The sequence below is a fragment of the Diabrotica undecimpunctata genome, chromosome 8 (genome assembly GCF_040954645.1).
Source record: "Diabrotica undecimpunctata isolate CICGRU chromosome 8, icDiaUnde3, whole genome shotgun sequence".
In the NCBI taxonomy this organism is placed as follows: domain Eukaryota; kingdom Metazoa; phylum Arthropoda; class Insecta; order Coleoptera; family Chrysomelidae; genus Diabrotica; species Diabrotica undecimpunctata.
In genome coordinates, this window is record NC_092810.1 from 3,527,091 (window position 1) to 3,545,979 (window position 18,889).

General features: G+C 34.0%; 1 protein-coding gene across 4 annotated transcripts in view; it reads left to right on the top strand.

The window, feature by feature from the left end:
- The window catches only part of LOC140449188 (uncharacterized), a 287,503-nt gene that overhangs the window by 169,003 nt on the left and 99,611 nt on the right, over positions 1-18,889 (top strand). For 3 of the 4 annotated variants that reach the window (XM_072542346.1, XM_072542345.1, XM_072542347.1), the window contains exons 3-7: positions 515-653; positions 3,141-3,185; positions 3,238-3,291; positions 3,446-3,616; positions 7,770-7,955. In XM_072542346.1, the coding sequence (XP_072398447.1) occupies positions 515-653; positions 3,141-3,185; positions 3,238-3,291; positions 3,446-3,616; positions 7,770-7,955 (595 nt within the window). The remainder of the gene's footprint in view (positions 1-514; positions 654-3,140; positions 3,186-3,237; positions 3,292-3,445; positions 3,617-7,769; positions 7,956-18,889) is intronic. The other variant, XM_072542348.1, reaches the window with a different exon arrangement.

Here is an 18,889-nt window from a genome sequence, read left to right on the forward strand (position 1 = left end):
GAAACGCCGTGGAAACTGCCACTACCACTTTACGATTAAATTTCTAATAACCAAAACGAATAACAATAACCAATAACGAATTTGAAGAAAATTCGGAGTAAACAATGAAACCAAACGCTTTGGATTATCTTCAAAAATCGTTCACCTTCCCGCACAATTTTCCCAACAACCAATTGGATATTTATTTGAAGCGCAATATTAAGCGGAATCATAATCAAAAGAATGCAATTAGTGCTATTATATACAGACCAGCAATGTTTATATTATCAATCTCAGCGACGCAAAAAGATTGACAATAGTTTTCGGTGTTTTAACATATACGAGGGGAAATAGAAATGCTACATAGTGGCTTATTCACAATAAAATGTTAAATAAAAATTAAGATGCAACAGTTAGGGTATCACAAAACAAAAGTTGCTAACAAAAAAATATATAGCTTTTTGATACTTCTTTAGTTTTTTTTTACTTATTCAGTTTTATATTTTTTGTAAATTAAACCTTTTTATTATTCCAGGAAAAAGCATTGGAAGGATACTGTCAAAAAGTACAAGAATTTTGTCCAAAAAATCCTGGACCACAGGGACCACCTGGACAAAAAGGTGATCAAGGTCAGCAGGGATTAAGAGGATTTCCTGGAATTCCAGGTGATATGGGTAAGCTGTTGTTTGAACTACACTTTAAAAGATTATACTTTCTGATTCATTTAAGTATAATCATATTAGTATTCATCAACACTTATTAGTAATTAGTATCTTTAAAGTGATATTTTTACTTACTTTTAAGAATGATAATAACTGTTTTATTATCAGTAGTAATATCCCTAGGACATTGATAACAGACGAGATAATTTCATGACAATCGAAAGCTCGTTCCTTGGTAACAGCACGAAGCCGAAGGCTGAGTACTGTTACCAAGCAACGAGCTTGAGAAATTTGTCATGAAATTCTGAGGCATTCATCAATGTCCGAGGGATATTCGGCGGATAATTTTTCGAAAAAAAAAATCATAACTCAACATAACGAAACATTTATTTATTAAAAGTACAGTTAGTGAAAGTACAATTATTAAAATTTAAGTTAACATTAGATTCGTTGCTGTTCTCTACTATAGAAGATCTATAAATTTATTTGGATGAAGTTGTCAAACTCGATCGTGTTGTCATAGGGATTGAAAATTGCACTGAATGCAATTATCAGTCTAATGTTGACATGATTGGGTGAAATTGTTCCACATGACACAAAATGACGAAATTTGAATGGTTGTTAGAACAGTCGAAAAATTATCAAATAAATTGTTACTGGGTTTCAACCTTTTTTTATTACAAGCAGGGACCTATGGAAAATACACTTTATCTCTCTATCACTCTAACAGTATTTAATCGAACTATTTTTAGTAATCGTCAACTCACATTAATTTAACAATTTTATAACTGTAATATAAAACATGTATTTTTTTATTAGAAAATTGAGTTTGCATATATTTAAAGTTTTTGAATTTTTGTATGAAATTTGTGTTTTACAGCTACGCGTAACATGAGTTATCTTCAATCGATTTCTTAACTTCTTTTGATTAGCAGTAAATTCGAAGCCTTGCTCTCATAAATAAATTATGGAGAAAAGCATAATGTTGGATAAAGTGATTTTTTTAAAATTGAGTGTATGAATGACGTCCTTATAGTTTTTATCATTTTGTAACTCAACAAATTTGTTTTAAATTTCTTTTGCAAGTCATTTAGCATGTTGTCAAAAGAGTTGTCTGTTAGTTATTTGTCAATATTATTGGTATATTCTGGAAAATAAGGACTGCATTTTTAGACATTTGAGTTTTTTTTTGCTTTGCTTAAATTTGTCATAAGTTTCCTCGTTAAGATAAATAAATTTAACTCTGTGTGAGTCCCAAGTTGCTTAAGATTTTCTCTTCAGTCGTCTCTATCCATCCTTCAACCGCCAAGTACGTATTTCCATATTTCTTATATCTTCATCGATGTTATCAAGGACACGTATATTTAACGTATTTAAGTATGTGAAAATATTGACAAGATAAGCAAATGAATCTGGTATGGTAGATTAGAAAGCTGCTTCAGAATAAATTTTTTGACCTAAAAGACAACTTAACCTCTTCTCTTCATCAATCGCGTTTACCGCTGGATACAGGCCTCCCTTAGTACTCCCTTGGTCTGCACGAACTCGTTAACTGGTTTTTTCCTATTCCGAAGCATTTTCCATACTTTCTTTTGGGCACCATGTAGGTCGCAGTCCATGTCGCTGGTGAATTTAGCCCAATGTTCTCTTTTAATTAATTTTATTCTTGCGTTTACTTCGTTTCTTACTTGGACATATTCTGTGAGAGCTTCTTCCGATTGTGTGCTTTTATATCTCAGGTATCATTTGCGTTTTGATTCAGAGAGGTCTTTTACCTCTTGACAAAACCACGTTTTGGTGTAGTTTATCGCCCTCGTGTTAATTTTCCGCTTTCCAATTGCTTCTTCTGCTGCTGGGTTGATGCAATTTTTGCCAAGTATCTTCTACTCCCCATTCTGGTTTTAATCTGTCGATTTCTTTTAGTTTGCTGGTAACCCTATTCTCATAAAGGAGTTTTGTACTCTCTGTTGCTAGCGACTCTATATTGTGTTTTTCGATGAGCATTGGGGGTTTTCTGTTTCGTTGCGGACGTTCTAGTAGCATCTTGCATTAAACAAGGTTGTGATCGGTCCCCATATTAGCAGACGTTAGGGATCTGACATCAAGTACTTGTGGCGGTGTTAAAATAAAATATATCATTGATCGCTGGCCTCAATTATTGTTAAAAGTGTATTTATGTTAGTCTTTATGAGGAAAGTATGTGTTGTTGATTCTCATTTCATTTCTAGCGCAAAATTCTATTAGTGTTTCGCCGTTTTCATTAATTATTTAATTATTTAAATTTAAAAACCATCTTAGCAAAATGTGTATCAAATAAAATTACAATTCTGAATAGTCGACTCTACAGATCAATAACCAATTCTCCATTTAGGTTTATAAACACATTAACTTTTATTTTTTAACTTTAAAAATTAACTTTTTACCAATCACTTTTTTTAATTCGGTTTTTCTTTTTTAACGTTTATTTTAATTTTTATATTTTATTTTATTTACTTTTAGGAAATAGAGGATTTTCTGGCTCAAAGGGTTCTATGGGGTCCAAAGGTTTGTTTAATATTTTTTATTTTCTTTTTTTGTTTACTTTGATTTCTTTTAGGAGCACCTGGACTATTTGGGCGTAAAGGCGACAAAGGGAATAGAGGATTTGATGGTTTGTTTATTGTGTTTTTTCTTATTTTTTACCTTCTTGCTGGGAATTTAAGATTGCAAATATGAAATTTTAAATATAAAATTTGTCATTCATTTAATTATGTATTTAAGGTACTTAATTTTGTTGTCTTGATTATTTTGTTATTATTTTAAAGGTTCTCCAGGATTTCCTGGAGAGAAAGGAGAGCAGGGTCGTCCCGGGCTGGATGGTAGAGACGGTTTACCTGGAGAACCTGGCTTGTATGGAAGACCAGGAAGAAATGGGTATGATGGAGCACCCGGTAAGGACGGCATACCAGGCAAGGATGGAAAAGATGGCATCAATGGTAAATGTTTTTGTTTGTATATGGTACCTTCTAATTATTTTGATTTTGGTGTTGTAAGAAAAACTATGTATTAAGAATTTACTCGGTATATTCCATGACTGATCTCAACTATCTCATTAATTGAAACTTTTTATTAACATTAAAAGCATTAAAAAAAGTAGAAAACAAGAACTACTGCCATCAACAACTGATAACAGACAAGATTATGACGCAAACGCCCAATGAAATCACTTAAAAGACACTATATAACAATTAACTAAGGATGATCTCAATAAAAAGTACCAAAAAATGGACAAAGGCTGGACGGCCGATGAAATATTTAAGTTAATGGAGAACAAACCGATCATTAGAACTGTAGACAGAACAAGATATGCAAATATATACAGAAAAATACAAAAAAATTGGGGAAACTAAGGACAATTGGTTGAATGAGAAATGCTGTAAAATAGAAAATCTACAAGAATTACACGGCTCGTCTAACATATATACGAAGATTAGAAATATTGTAGGAAGCTACAGATATAGGCATGGAAATAAACTAATTGACGTCAACGGCAGATACTATCAGAAAACGAAACAAAAATACGAACATGGCAAGAATATACAGAAGACCTCTTGCAAGGTGAAAGACTTGCAGAAAGACCTCTTGGCTACGGAAAGCCCGAAACTGAAGTGGAAGATCAAGTGAATAGAGCAAACAGAGCCGCAGGCTGCCTAAATAAAATAATATGGAGAAATAAAAATGTCAGGAAAGAAATGGAAGGCAGAATTTACAAAACATTAATTAGACCAATAATGACATACGCTGCAGAAACACGACCTGACACAGAAAGGTATGCAAGGATGTTAGAAACAGCAGAGATAAAAACACTTACAAAAATTGATACTAACACACTATGGGGCAGACCTAGAAGTACAGATATACGACGTAGATGCAAGGTGGAGGACAACAAGGACTGGGTAAAAAACAGAGGAGCAGAATGGAACGATTATATAAGATCAATGAAAACAAATAGAACAGTAAAGATGGCAAGATACGGTTTCTCAATAGGAAGACGATCAGTAGGAAGGCCACGTAAACGATGGAACGATATCTTACTGGATGCACATTGGAAAACAGACAGAATCATGTCTACATAAAAAGGAAAAGAAGAAAATCTATAAAAACCTGTGCTGAAATATAAAGCAAAACGTGGTTACTTACGCAAAAGGAGCAAAAACTGCTGAAAGCTCTCAAGCAAAAATCCTAAGAAAAATATATGGAGAAATAATACAGTGAGGTTTGTTAAGCAAACTTTGAGTTTTATGAAAGTTTTGTAAAGTTCAATACATTAGCACGCCTTGGATGGATAAAGCATGTAATTAGACGAGAGGATGATGCACTAGCCATAAAAAATTTTGACCAAAGAGGGCCCAATGGGACAACAAGCCAAAGGAAGACTAAGAATTATGTATCAAAACAGTTTACAGGACGATTTAAAATCTATTAGAGTTAGAGCATGAAGAAAAAGACAGGGGTAAATGATGGATAGTTCTAAAGTAGATTTTGGGTCATAACGAGCAGTGATGCCACTAAAGATAATAAAGCATTCTTTTTTTTCTCGGAATTTTACTTTTTTTTATTTTGGGAGTTAAACTCGCGAAGAGCAGTCCATCTGATTTACTCTGGCTTGGGATGAAAAATGACGAAAGAGCTACTCAATCCCTCAGTCAATTTCTACAAGCCTTGGTGGAGTTGTCAGTAAAAGTAAAATCAATAAATATAATTGAAGCATGCGAGATACGGATTTTGGAAAATCTGTTTAAGATATAGTATATTGACCAAGTCACCAATAAGGAGATATTGCGACAAGTTGGAATGAGCCGAGAACTTTTCAGTTCTTTGGGATCTTATTTAGGCTCAGAAGAAAAAATTACACACTTAGCTTAGAAACATACGAAATTCGTGTAATTTTATTTAGCGTATGGACTTTCACAGTACGATAAATATACAAAATACGTTTTAAGCAAAAAATACTAAGACGAATATATGGAGGCATGAAAGAACAAGGTTTGTGGCGCAGGTGTTACAATTTTGAGTTGTATAGAAGATTTGGAGAACCTGACGTTGTAAAATTCATTAAGGTAGCACGCCTCAGATGGATAGGTCATGTAATCAGACGAGAGGAAGATACCATAGTCAGAAAAGTTTTTGACCGAAGAGGGCCGATCGGACAACGAAGAAGAGGAAGACCGAGACTTAGGTACCAAGACAACCTAGAAAATGATTTGAAGTATATCGGAATTAGAGCATGGAGAAGAGTTGCCAGAGACAGGGGCGAATGGAGGATTGTTCTGAAGAAGGCTTTGGCTCATAAAGAGCTGTAACGCCACCGATGATGATGATGATGATGATGATAACGGGAACGTTAGAGTAATTGATTAGAACAATAACTGAAACATCGAATTCACTGTTAGTGTTTAGAGTTTTATTATTTTTTGGGACTTATGAGTCTAATATGAGCCAATCCCATTTTGCATTGGCCATATCTCTATCTCTATATCTATCTATCCATAGATTTATAAACAATGTAAGACTCATCAAAACATAGTCGCTTGTGCCACAGTGATTGCTTTAGGAGATAAGTGGAGACGAAATACATCTAATGAGATTGGAATCACTTAAACTATTTTGAGTTTAAAAATTTTTTATCAAAAACAAAGACGCTTTAGAATCACATACTCTACTAAGGTGAGCATCTTGCCACTTTCATGCAATATGTTCAATTTTGCATTTAAAAAGTCTGTCTGATGACTCCCTTTTTCTTTCTAGTCAAAAAATACTATCAAAACTGTTTTTATGATTATTCTTTATAATTTTTTATATAATATAATATCATCAACATCATTCAGCTTTCATTTATCCCGTCCACTGCTCGACATAGACCTACCTTGGTTACTTTTGACCTCCAATTTGTAATTTTGCTCGTCGATCGATAATCGTGCATTCTCGCTACATGGCATACCCAGTTCTATTTCAGTTCCGCTAAGCGTTTTACAATATCACCAATATTCGTCCTTCTTCGCAGATCTTCGTTTCTTATTTGGTTCCGCAGCGTCACTCCCAGCATAAACCGTTCCATTCGTTTCCATGTCATTCTCAATTTCAAAGCCGTAGTCTTGGTAAGAGTCATAGTTTTCGCCCCATTGGTCATGACCGGTAATACGCACTGGTCAAATATTTAACTTTTGAGGCTAATTGGTATGTTAGCTACACCCTAAGTGTATATCGCAGTTTTCCAAAGGCTGCCCACGCTAAAATAATCGTCTTTGGATTTCGCATGTTTAGTTATCCCTGGTGATAATTATTTCATGACCCAAATACGTATATTTCCCCACCAGTTCTACCACTTTCTCTAGAATAGTTAAATGGTTATTGGCGACCATATTTGTCATAAACTTAGTTTTGGTCAAGTTCATTCTGAGGCTCACCTTCAAACAAGCAAAGTCCAATTCATATCTGTGGTTTCTCCTAAATTATCTGTGATAAGGACAATGTCATCGGCAAAACGGAGATGGTTAAGCTTCTTGGCATCTATTGTTACTCCTCTGTGGTCCGAATTGGGCATCTTAAAGATATACTCTAATGCTGTTATGAATAATTTCGGTTACAATACTCCTTGCCTTATCCCACGTTTAATTTTTATTGGTCGGGTTTTATCGTGGCATTTTTGTAAATATTTTAAATAAGTTCACTATACCTATGGTCAATCCTGCTGTCATTCATTGCTTCTATAAAGCTGTCTATTTCGATCGTGTCGAACGCTGTATAAAAATCTATGAAAGTGAGGACAAGAGGTTTGTTGTATTCTATAAACTTTTTATTGATTGTCTTTACTGTATGGAGGTGACCATTGGTACCATAATTTGAAAGGAATCCTGCCTACACTCTCGGTTGGTAGAAATCTAATTTTTTCCAATCTTGATATTACTCACCTAGCGAAGAGCTTGTATATGTGGTTCAATAGGCTAATAGAATAATATATTATACATAATTAAAATCTTTGTTATTGGTACTAAAAATTAAATGAAAACGTGGTGTTGGTAGCAATAGTTCCTAAAATTTTTATTTTAGTCAGTTAATTCATTTTGTGTTTTCGTTTATTAATTTAAGGTATGAAGGGCGAAAGAGGTGTGATGGGTCCGCAAGGTCTTCGAGGTCCATCTGGTCTGCCAGGTCCAAGAGGAAGATCAGGCAAACCTGGTACACACGGTACTCCCGGCATACCGGGTATCACTGCATGGAAAGTAATGGATAAGCAAAATACTTCAAAGCTTCTTATTCCTCCTTCAATAGCAGGTAATTAGTTGGCAAAAATCTTTATATTATTTATTTTTTATAACATTCTTTAATTGATTTTTAAAACTAGTACAGTACAATTGAGAAATGGCTCGTCATCAGGGCGGAAATAGAAGAAAAAGGTCTATAAGAAAGATAGAATAGGCTTGTAGTCAAGCTTGTTTTGCCGCGTCCAAAATTTAGTTATGATGTGAATGAAAATTGTTACGACAATAATGTAGATTAAATATTGCAATATTTACTCTGAGCTATAAGTACCCAAGTCGTCACGGAAATGTCGTCACCCAAGTCAATTCTAAATTAATCATAACTGACTAAGAAATGGTTATTTTGACAGAAAGATCTGCATTTCTGTTAAAACAAAAATACCGCGAAGAGCTTTGGCACAAATACTTACGTCTTTTCTAGGTAGTTGAATTTTATACATACAAAAAGCTACATGTGGTGGCCGTTGTTGATGTCGAGCTTTGTTTGTATCTTCATTTCCAGTGTCACTAGTAGTACTGTGGTTACGTAAAGCAGCTTGTGTAATACGACTGCGGCATCTCTGGATAGGATTAACGCTAATGAGGCTTGATAAATATGAATCCTGCTCACATTTCGCCTTCATAACATTAACCATATTCAGTAAATCAGATCGTTGGTTGAACAATAATCAATTTAAAGAATTGAAGGACGAAGGACCACCAGCCAAGGGTTGGAATTAAAAACAGATTAAACACTAACTTATATTTAATGCTAAGATTAAATAGCAATTTCTGATAGCTGTTCGAAAACACTGTGATATGGGATATTTCACTGAGGCTATTTTTACTATTTATATAATTACAAGTAGAATTGCTTAGCGGAATGTCATTTGTATGTTCAAAGCGAACTACTGGCAACTCTGCTGGTTTGAATAAACGAAGTGTTTATATGAAAATTATAACTGAGGTTTTAGGAAACACTGATTACTATAAATGATTGGCTTGATAATATGTATGAATAATAATGCAATGTGAACTACTTAGTTACAAATATAATATATTAATAAGCGAAGCGAGTATTTTGCGAGCTAGCGATGTCAGCTTACGAGATTTTGCGACCGAACTTTAAGTCGGCTTTTTCTCAATTGACTCTGATAATATCCAAATTATGTAGGCAGGTAACGGGCGGTTTATTCCTTCTAAGAATTGCAATATCGGCATGGTTGAAAATTTATTTCGAGTGGATTGGAATTTCACCAGATGGTTGTTCATGTGTTATTACATAGAAGCATCGGTAACGTTCACACCAAGATTGAAGCAATAAGCATTGAAACTTACACTGACCTTGTTATTACCGAAAAACTTACCTACAGTAATTTCCTGTTTTGCGGGCTAAAGCATCCCTATCACTTATATGCGTTTTGTGAACAACTCCATGTATTTTAGCTTGCTATATGGTTTCCCTTCGATAAACTTGTCTTTTGCGTTTTCGTGGTCGATCTGTCTCGAATTTCACAACTGGTATCATTTATAACAGAGTTTCCCAAACTTATCTAAACCGCGACCCCTTTTTGCTAAAAAATTTGTTCGCGACCCCCCAATTTCCCCTCACTCATTTATTTAATATTATTTGACAGAAATAGCGTGCCTTATTTACAATTATCTGATGGTTTCTCAAATTTAATTTTACTTTACTGTTTAAGTTTAAATCAAAAACAATTATTTTATTTTAATACAATTATTTTAATGATTGCGATCTGTCCCACTAGTAATTAGTAGTAGGTACTTCTGCCAGAATAGCATTTACAATAAAAATAAATAATAAGAAGTCGACTGCACATTGTACACCGCGACATATTAGCTTGTGTCTACATCGCAAAACTCTTCCATGATAATCGCGAAAGCGCTCGCTACTAGATGGCACTCTGGAACGTTCTCGTAGCCTCGTTTTGGCTTTATATAAGCGGCGATGCGCAACGAAACCTCAGTTCGAATCCAAACAGACTATGGTGGCGAACGCGGTGTTGAGTAATGAGTAAATATTTTACGACTTACGTATTCCCGTTTACGTATTTACGTCTACGATAAATTATAAATTATGGATAACTTTTTAAAAAGAAGTGCAGAACCATCAACGTCTGAAAGTGGCAGTAGCAGCAATAAAAAGAAAAACAGATTCTACATTGATGAATATCTTAAATATGGTTTTACCGCTATTTCCAATAAACTACAATGTGTTATTTGTGGACAAGTCTTGTCAAAAGAAAGCATGAAGCCATCAAAGTTACTTCGACAATTAAATAACAAACATCCAGATAAAAAGACAAGCCCGTAGAATTCTTTGAAAGAAAGCTGAACGTTCTTCACAAACAGCAAGACAACCACTACTACTACTAATGAAAAAGCATTATTAGCAAGTTATAAAGTTACTTATCGTGTTGCCAAAACTAGTAATCCGCACACAATTGCTGAAAATCTGATTTTTCCAGCAACTGTTGAAATGGTACATATAATGTGTGGGGAAAGAGAGGCTGCAAAATTAAATACAATACCTCTGTCAAATAATACTATCCAAAGAAGAATTAGTGATATGGCAGAAGATATTCAAGCGCAAGTTGTGGAAAATCTTAATAAATGCACGTACTCCTCTCTTCAAATGGACGAATCCACAGATATATCTAACTGTGCCCAATTCATTACGTTTGTAAGATATGATACAAATAATGGCATTCAAGAAGATATTTTATTTTGTTCCCCATTGGAGACCAATACCACTGGAAAATGTTTACTCGACACTTTTGTAAAACGTACAAGTAAATATGATATTGACTGGGGTAAATGTATTGCTATATGCACAGATGGCGCTAAAGCTATAAATATAAGGAAATAAATCTGGTCTTGTCGTCAAATTACAAGAAATAATACCTAATGCCAAATGGAGACATTGCTTTTTACATCGAGAAGCTCTTGCGTCCAAAGCTTTACCTCCTGAAATGTGTTGTGAAAATCATCATTAAAGTTGTAAATTCCATTAAAGGAAAAGCTTTGCAGACCCGTATTTTTAGAAAAATTTGCGAAGAAATGGATGCTTTATTTGAAAATCTTCTCTATCACACCGAAGTAAGGTGGCTTTCAAGGGGCAACGTCTTAAAAAGAGTATTTCACTTAAGAGCAGAGCTTTTAATGTATTTGAAAGATGAGAAGTCCTCATATGAAAATCAATTTTCCGATCCTATTTGGCTTCTGAAACTAGGTTTCCTTGCTGATATTTTCGAGCAATGAAATATTTTAAACAGTAATTTACAAGGTCGCGACATTAATATAATTACAGCCACAGATAAAATTAAGGCGTTTCTAAGAAAAATCGATTTATGGTCGACCTCACTTGGCAAAAAACAACTCGATTCATTCCAGTGCCTTCAGGAAATTATAGAAAATGTATCCAATTACAGTGCCACAAATTTTGAACAAGCTTTTGCCGACATGCATGTTACTTTGCTCAATTTAAAACAACAGCTCTGTGATTATTTCCCCGAAGAAATTCAAAACAGTTACGACAGTTGCAGATGGATACTAAATCCGTTTCTAGCCAATTCCTTTCAGCATGTTGAAATACCAATAAACCTGAAAGAAAAACTTATTGAAATATCAAGTGATGGAATGTTGAAGCTCCAATTTTTTTCCCAGAACTCGGACCAATTTTGGAATTTTGGACCGAAAAGATGCAGGAATACCCCCAGTTGGCGAGTGAAGCTGTAAAATGTTTGGTTCCATTTGTAACATCATATTTGTGTGAGTTAAGTTTGTCGTCTATGACTGCCATTAAAACAAGAGTTAGAAATCGTCTCGTACTTAAAAATGATATAATTGTGTGTGTCTCAAATACACAGCCTAGATTTGAAAGATTAGTTTCACAGAAACAGGCGCATAGCTCTTATTAAGATTATAATATTTGACTTTGTTTTACTCTTTTATTTTTACGGACTTTAATATTTAGTTTTATATTTCGTCTGATAATTAATTGTTAATTTCTATTTACGGCGTTGTTAAAATAAAAATACATGATCTAACAAAGTGGTGCTTTTATCTTATTTTGGAAATGTACGGCGACCCCCCTAGTACCTCATGGCGACCCCCCAGGTGGTCGCGACCCCCACTTTGGGAAACGCTGATTTATAATATTAGAGGTATTGTGTTGAACAGTTTCCGCCATGTTAAACTATTTTTCTAATACAAAAAAAAACAAACATCACCTGTTATTAACACACAACTGATAAATTTATATAGTATAAGATCATTCACGCTTAGCGATGACCCTTGACTAAGATAGGACAAAAATAATGTTGCTTTTACAACAAACCGCGTGGACATCTGTTGTTTTTCTAAAACTATTCGAATTTTCTATGTAGTTTACACCGCACATCTGGGACTTTTACACAACTGAATGTGTGAGATCGATAAGGAAACTACTATTCTATTCGATAAACATATAAAGTCAAATTTGCTAAAAATTGAAAAGTGTTGTTTTTCAAATGAACGCTTCAATTAAATTAATTTTATAAAATATTCTCGTTAATAATTTTATTTATGTTTTAATCCAATCTGATTTACAATGGTTTTAAATGCTCAATTTGTATTTTGCATATTTTTTCCAGAAAAGTAATATTAAAAACCTTTGATTGCCATATTAGATTGCTTGCCTTTTTTGTTGTTGTCCACAACGCTGTAGCAATTATGCTTGAAAGTCCGCACATTTTGAAATACCAATATCTGCGAAAAAATATTGCTGCATAACAGATGTGACCCTTTCCGCAAGGTTAATTTACGCAAATTTATCATTGTAGCGCATTGTGTTATAGAACGTTAGTAGCAGCTTTACTCGAAAATCGCATTACAGTTTTTCTACTAGCCGCAGCTGATGTACAAAACCTGTATTTCGCATTTAGGGCAAAAAGAAAATAATGTCAGTTAATTCATCTGTGATAGATTCAGGTATTTAATAGTATTAGTTCATTTATTTCAGCGATTTATTGTTTTATGAAGCTTTACAAAACATTAGCAATTATTATTCATATGATAGTACGGCAATATCGATACAATTTTCTTCTTTAAAACTTATTATATCTCTCAAGGACATCTGGTATTGTCCAAGCCATAAAAAAGCTTAAAACTAATAAAGCACTAGGAAATGATCAAATTTGTAGTAAGCCATAGGACTAGGATAAGGACTCAAGGAATAGGGGAATGTAACGATACAGGAGATCGTCTTATACAATTCTGCCAAGAACAAAGTCTAATAATCATAAACACGTTCTTTAAATTACCTATGAGATGGTTATATTAGTAGCGCTCACCAGCAGAAAAACCGGAAAAAGTGATATCGTACCACCATCAAATCAGTTAAAACATATCCAGGAGCAGATGTCACATCAGACCATAACTCACTAATCGCTAATGTCACGCTTAAGCTTAAACGTATTAGAAAACCCCAAAAAACTCCAGAATTAGATGTTATAAAACTAAAACAAGCTGATATAAAAAACAAACTCCAACAGAAAATATACGAAAATACTTTGATAAATAAGATTTTAACACTTACGAGATAAATCAACAATGAAAAACATTAAAAATCTGCCTCCTCGTTCCATGCAAAGAGATATGAAAATAACCGATAAGTAAGAGAGACAATTGGATGACCGACGAAATACTCGGCAGAATGGACCAAAGACAGTCACAATTACAAAAGCACTAACAATAAAATCAGAAAAATGATAAGAGAGATAAAACAAACTGACTATAAGAGATAAAGAAATGACAGGGCTGCAAAAAGAAACCACAACAAAACTATTTTAGATAAAAATAGAAATATTATGATAACGACTGACGAAAAGCTAAGACGATGGAAAAAATATATGGGAAAGCTCTTCGATGACGAAAGAGGAAACCTACAAGACATATCTTTCGAGGACAGAGAAACGAGTATAGAAATTATAAAGAAAAAAATATTGTATGCACTAAAGAACACCAGAATCGGAAAAAGCCCGGAGCCAGATCAACTGCCTATTGATATCCTTAAAATAATAGAAAATGAGTATATGTTGATCTCAACATTTATTTGTCTCCAAAAAAAGGAAAATGCTAAAGAATGCACCAACCCCCGCACCATAAGCCTGATGTCTCACACATTTAAAATGTTTTTTAGATGTGAACCAAGATATGTACGCCTGCTTTATAGATTACAAGGCTTTCGATAAAGTCCGCCACAAAGAGCTAATGGACGTCCTCAAAGCAAAACAATTACAATTATAAAAAACCTTTGAATTATAAAAAAATCTATATTATAAACAGCAGGCACACATACGCATTAATGAACACACATCAGAAGAGTTCGAAATTAAAAGAGGAGTGCGACAGGGGTGTATTGTCACCACTACTATTCAATGCATACTCTGAAGAAGTTATGAAAAGAGCTCTTAAAGGAAGAAACAGCAGGAATAAAGGTCAATGAAACATCAAATAACAACATTAGATATGCGAACGATACTCTCATAATAGCAGACAACCTCTAAGACCCCCAAAAGCTAATGAACAAGATAATTGAGTGTGGAGAAGAGTATGGATTATCAATATACATCAAGAAAACTAAATTTATGAGGACACAGAACAAGTTAAAAACTACAATTATCTTGGCAGAATAATTAATCACACAAACGATTACTCCAAAGAAATTAAAGTTGTAATAGAGAAAGCACGAACAAACTTCAATAAAATGAAAAAGGTACTTTGTGCAAGAGAACTAAACTTAGACTTGAGAGTTAGGCTGGCAAGGAGTTATATTTTCTCGACTCTGCTTTACGGGATAGAAGCATTTACACTTAACGCGTCGACTACTAAAAAGTTGGAAGCATTTGAACTGAATGTATAGAAGAATTCTGAAGATTTCATGGCCCGAGCATGTTACAAACAACGAGGTCATGAGAAAAGTCAACAAAAGAATGGAAATATTGGAAACCATCAAGACACGAAAGCTGTAATACCTGGGGCATGTTATGCATAAAGAACGATACAACATACTTTAATTAATTATACAAGGGAAAATCCAGGGCAAGAGAAGTGTAAGAAGTAGAAGAATCTCATGGTTGGGTAACTTGAGGGAACTATTCAGAGCTGCAGCAACTAAGATCAGAATAGCCATGATGATTACCAACCTCATGATTACCAAGAGAAGAAGTAGTGAGCTCTACTATAATGGTGGCTACGCCCTGTATAGACAAGCACTGCATAAACTTTTATTTCTCGTCTGATGTCAGATTCATTCAATAAGATATATCCTCGAGAAAACATTAGAATTTAACATCTAAACCCATCACCTATTCGTCGACTTTAAGGCCGTATACGACAGTGTCAAGAGAACAGTTATACCAATCAATGCGTGAGTTTGGTATATCAGAAAAACTTATCAAATTAACGGGAATGACAATGTCCCATTTAATAGCCAACGTTAGGATACAGAAAGAAAATTCTCGATCCAATAAGATAAAGGATAGAGTCACACAAGGGGATGCTCTGCTGCTCCTCTTTAACATTGCCTTGGAAAAGGCAGTTCGAGACACACGAATTAGAGACGGCGGTACTATTTACTATAGATCGATACAAATCTTAGCATACGCTGATGACATTGACATAATAGGTTGTAGCAAGCGAGATGTTGAGCAATATTTTCTAGAATTGGAAACAGCTGCCAAAACAGTTAGGTCTAGTCATCAACGAAGACAAAACTAAGTACATGTTGGTTACTAAAGATCCTCTAGCAAATGAGGAACATGAAACAGCATTTGAAAGTGACAGCATCTTTGAACGTGTTAACAGCTTCACATACCTTGATTCGCTAGTGACTACTACCAATAAAGCTAAGAAATTAAAAGACAAATAAACCTTAGAAATAGGATATACTATGGACTCAAAAACAATTCCACTCAACAAATATTCAAAGAAAAACTAAAATTATTATATACAAAGCACTGTTGAGGCCGGTCCTCACATACGTGGCGGAAACATGGACACTAACGCAGAAGGGTCAAAGACTTCTGGGAATATTCGAGCTTAAGATGCTACGCAAAATATTTGGAGATAAACGATAAAGGGCAGTGGCGCAAAAGATTTAATTTCGAATTATACCAACTCTTTAATGAACCACATATCATAACGTTCATTAAAACACAGCGACTTAGATGGGTCGGGCACATAATACGAATGCTTGACAACATGATTGCTAAATAGCCTATACACCAATAGGAAGAAGAAGCAGAGACCTACCGCGAATTAGGTAATTAGATGGAGTTAAGAAGAGATCAGAAAATGGCAACACGTTGTCAGAAACCGAACAGAATGGCGATTAATCTTAGAGCAGCCTAGGATCCACAGAAGATTGTCGCGCCAAAGATAATGATGATATAGTCTATTTAAGTTAAATTATCATGGATTTGATGGATTCAGTATCAAAAATTTCAACAATTGGCAAAAAAATACAAGACATAGCATAGCAGAAAAAGTAGTACTAGCTGTACCGTCTTCTCACAGCGAGAATATTCTCTGACGTGTTATAGTAATGTATTTTTATAATATATCTGTACTTTATTACTGATTCTTATCTACAAAGTAACACTAAAAATGATAAGTAATAGTAAAAATAGTTAAAGATAATACGTTACTGCTGTCTAAGAATTTATTACTTTATAAATCCATCTACTACTACGAAAAAAGAAAAAATGCACAGGCCAAACCTTCTAACCCTCACGTCCAATAAATTCTTTGTGAATCATAAGGTTGTAACTTTCCCACAAAGTTTACAAATCAAATCTAAAAGTTAAAAGGAAGTACTTAAAAATCAATTAGTAACAAACCAGTCCCGCCGTCTTTACACTAACGAATTAAAATAATAGTACAGTACTCCTTGTGGGATGATACTATTAGTACCGCCTTTAGTATTAATATCGTCTTTTACTGATAAGAAATAATGAATTTACAACAGTCTAATAAAAATACTATAAGAGCAAATAACATAAAATGAAAACAAAATAAAAAAAGGAGGTACCGTAATTATAAACTAAACAACGAGTTAATCTATTTTCTTTATAAGAAAACTAGCTTTATATGTTTTGAAACCAGGGTTAAAAACGAAAGATAGAGTATGTTTCGACTGTAGTGACGGAAATTTCTAGGAACAGTAAATCCTCACCAAACAAAGCAGTGGCGTTCCAAAACATACTTATGATTTACATCAAATTGTTAAAGATAGGTACACACGATTTATTAAACAATGATATTAGATTATATTTTTGGCAATATTATTATTATTATAATATCTCACATACAGATATTGTCTGTATGTAATTAAAAAAAGAATACATACATACAGGACAGTTTGGAAAACTTATATTCACATAGGTTATATAGGTACATCGTAATGTTAAATTATATTATTCACTTACATAATCAGATCCACTGTCGTCGTCACTAGAATGATTTAGATCAAACCTTTTTTCTTTAGTAATAACATCTATGCGACGTTCACTTTCCAAATACTTATCTTCAACCTTGACAACATGGTCACACACTTTCTTCCAGTTATCTACAGTTACTCTAGCAAATTCCTGTTCCACCAACACTTTTACGTCTTTTAACTTAAAATAAACGTTTTATTTTGCAACTTCATTTTTTATGTGGGCACAAACCATTTCTATAGGGTTCAAGTCTGGATGATATCGCGGAAGTTTTAAAGAAACATGACCACATTCTTGCAGCACTTTGTCAAATTTATATTGAATATGATCTTGTTTGTGTCGTTTGATGATTTCATTTAATTGCGGTTTTAACATGGACGTTACAAATGGTAAATTTTTTTCTGTCAACCAAGATATCATATCCATTTTTTTAGAATTACTGGTGGGTACTTTATTAATTTGTACATTATATGACGCATTATCAGTAACAACAACAGATCCAACAAGCAAATTAGGGATTAACTGTTCTTTTATTCATTTTTCATAATTTTCTGAGTTCATATGATCATGATAATCTCCTGTCTTAGCTGGTGACTTACAAATCCAAAGGACATTCTGTATAAAATCCATTTTTCCACCACCATGTACGATAACCAACCTACTTCCTTTTGAAAAATCCTTTGCCACTGTCATCTGTCCAGCTATTTGGCATAGTGTGTCCTGCATGTACATAGGTTTCATCAACAATTACAATTGACTTACCTTCGCTTCCGTAATATCTAATTTTATCCAAATATTTAATGCGTAGAGCACGAATATCATTCCGTTTAATTATTAAACGTCGATTATCTTTCATTTTCTTCCATTTAAATCTCAAATCCTTGACAATTCTGTAAAGAGAACTCACACTTCCAGTCCACTCGTAAACCTCTTCAAGCCTTTTCTGCAAAAGCTTCAATGATACACGACAACGTTCAGTCTCTTGAAAATGATGAATGGTATTTCTAATAAACTGTTTATCATACTTCCTTAAGTCTGTCACGGTTCCTTTCCTTTAGCAAGTGTTGTAGAAGTGCTGAAAATCTTAGTGTATTATTTGACTTTGCGTTTGTTAACATACTCGCTCGTTGAATGATCCTTTCTACTGTACGTAAAGATTCTCCAGTATCTTCACTCTTTTTCTTCTTCTTCTTCTTCTCGTGCCACTCCTATCGGAGATTGGAAATCATCAAGGCTATCCTGACCTTGTTTACAGCTGACCTAAAGAGTTGATTAGTGTTACAGACAAACCACTCTCTCAAATTACGCAACCATGACATTCTTCTACGGCCTGGATTCCTCTTTCCTTCTAGTTTTCTATTTTCTTGTTTTTTTTTTATTTATTTATTTTTTTTTATTTCATTTTTTTAGTTGCTCGCTTTTTTTTACTTTAGCGTGAGCTTCACTCACACGTTGTTTGGTTCGA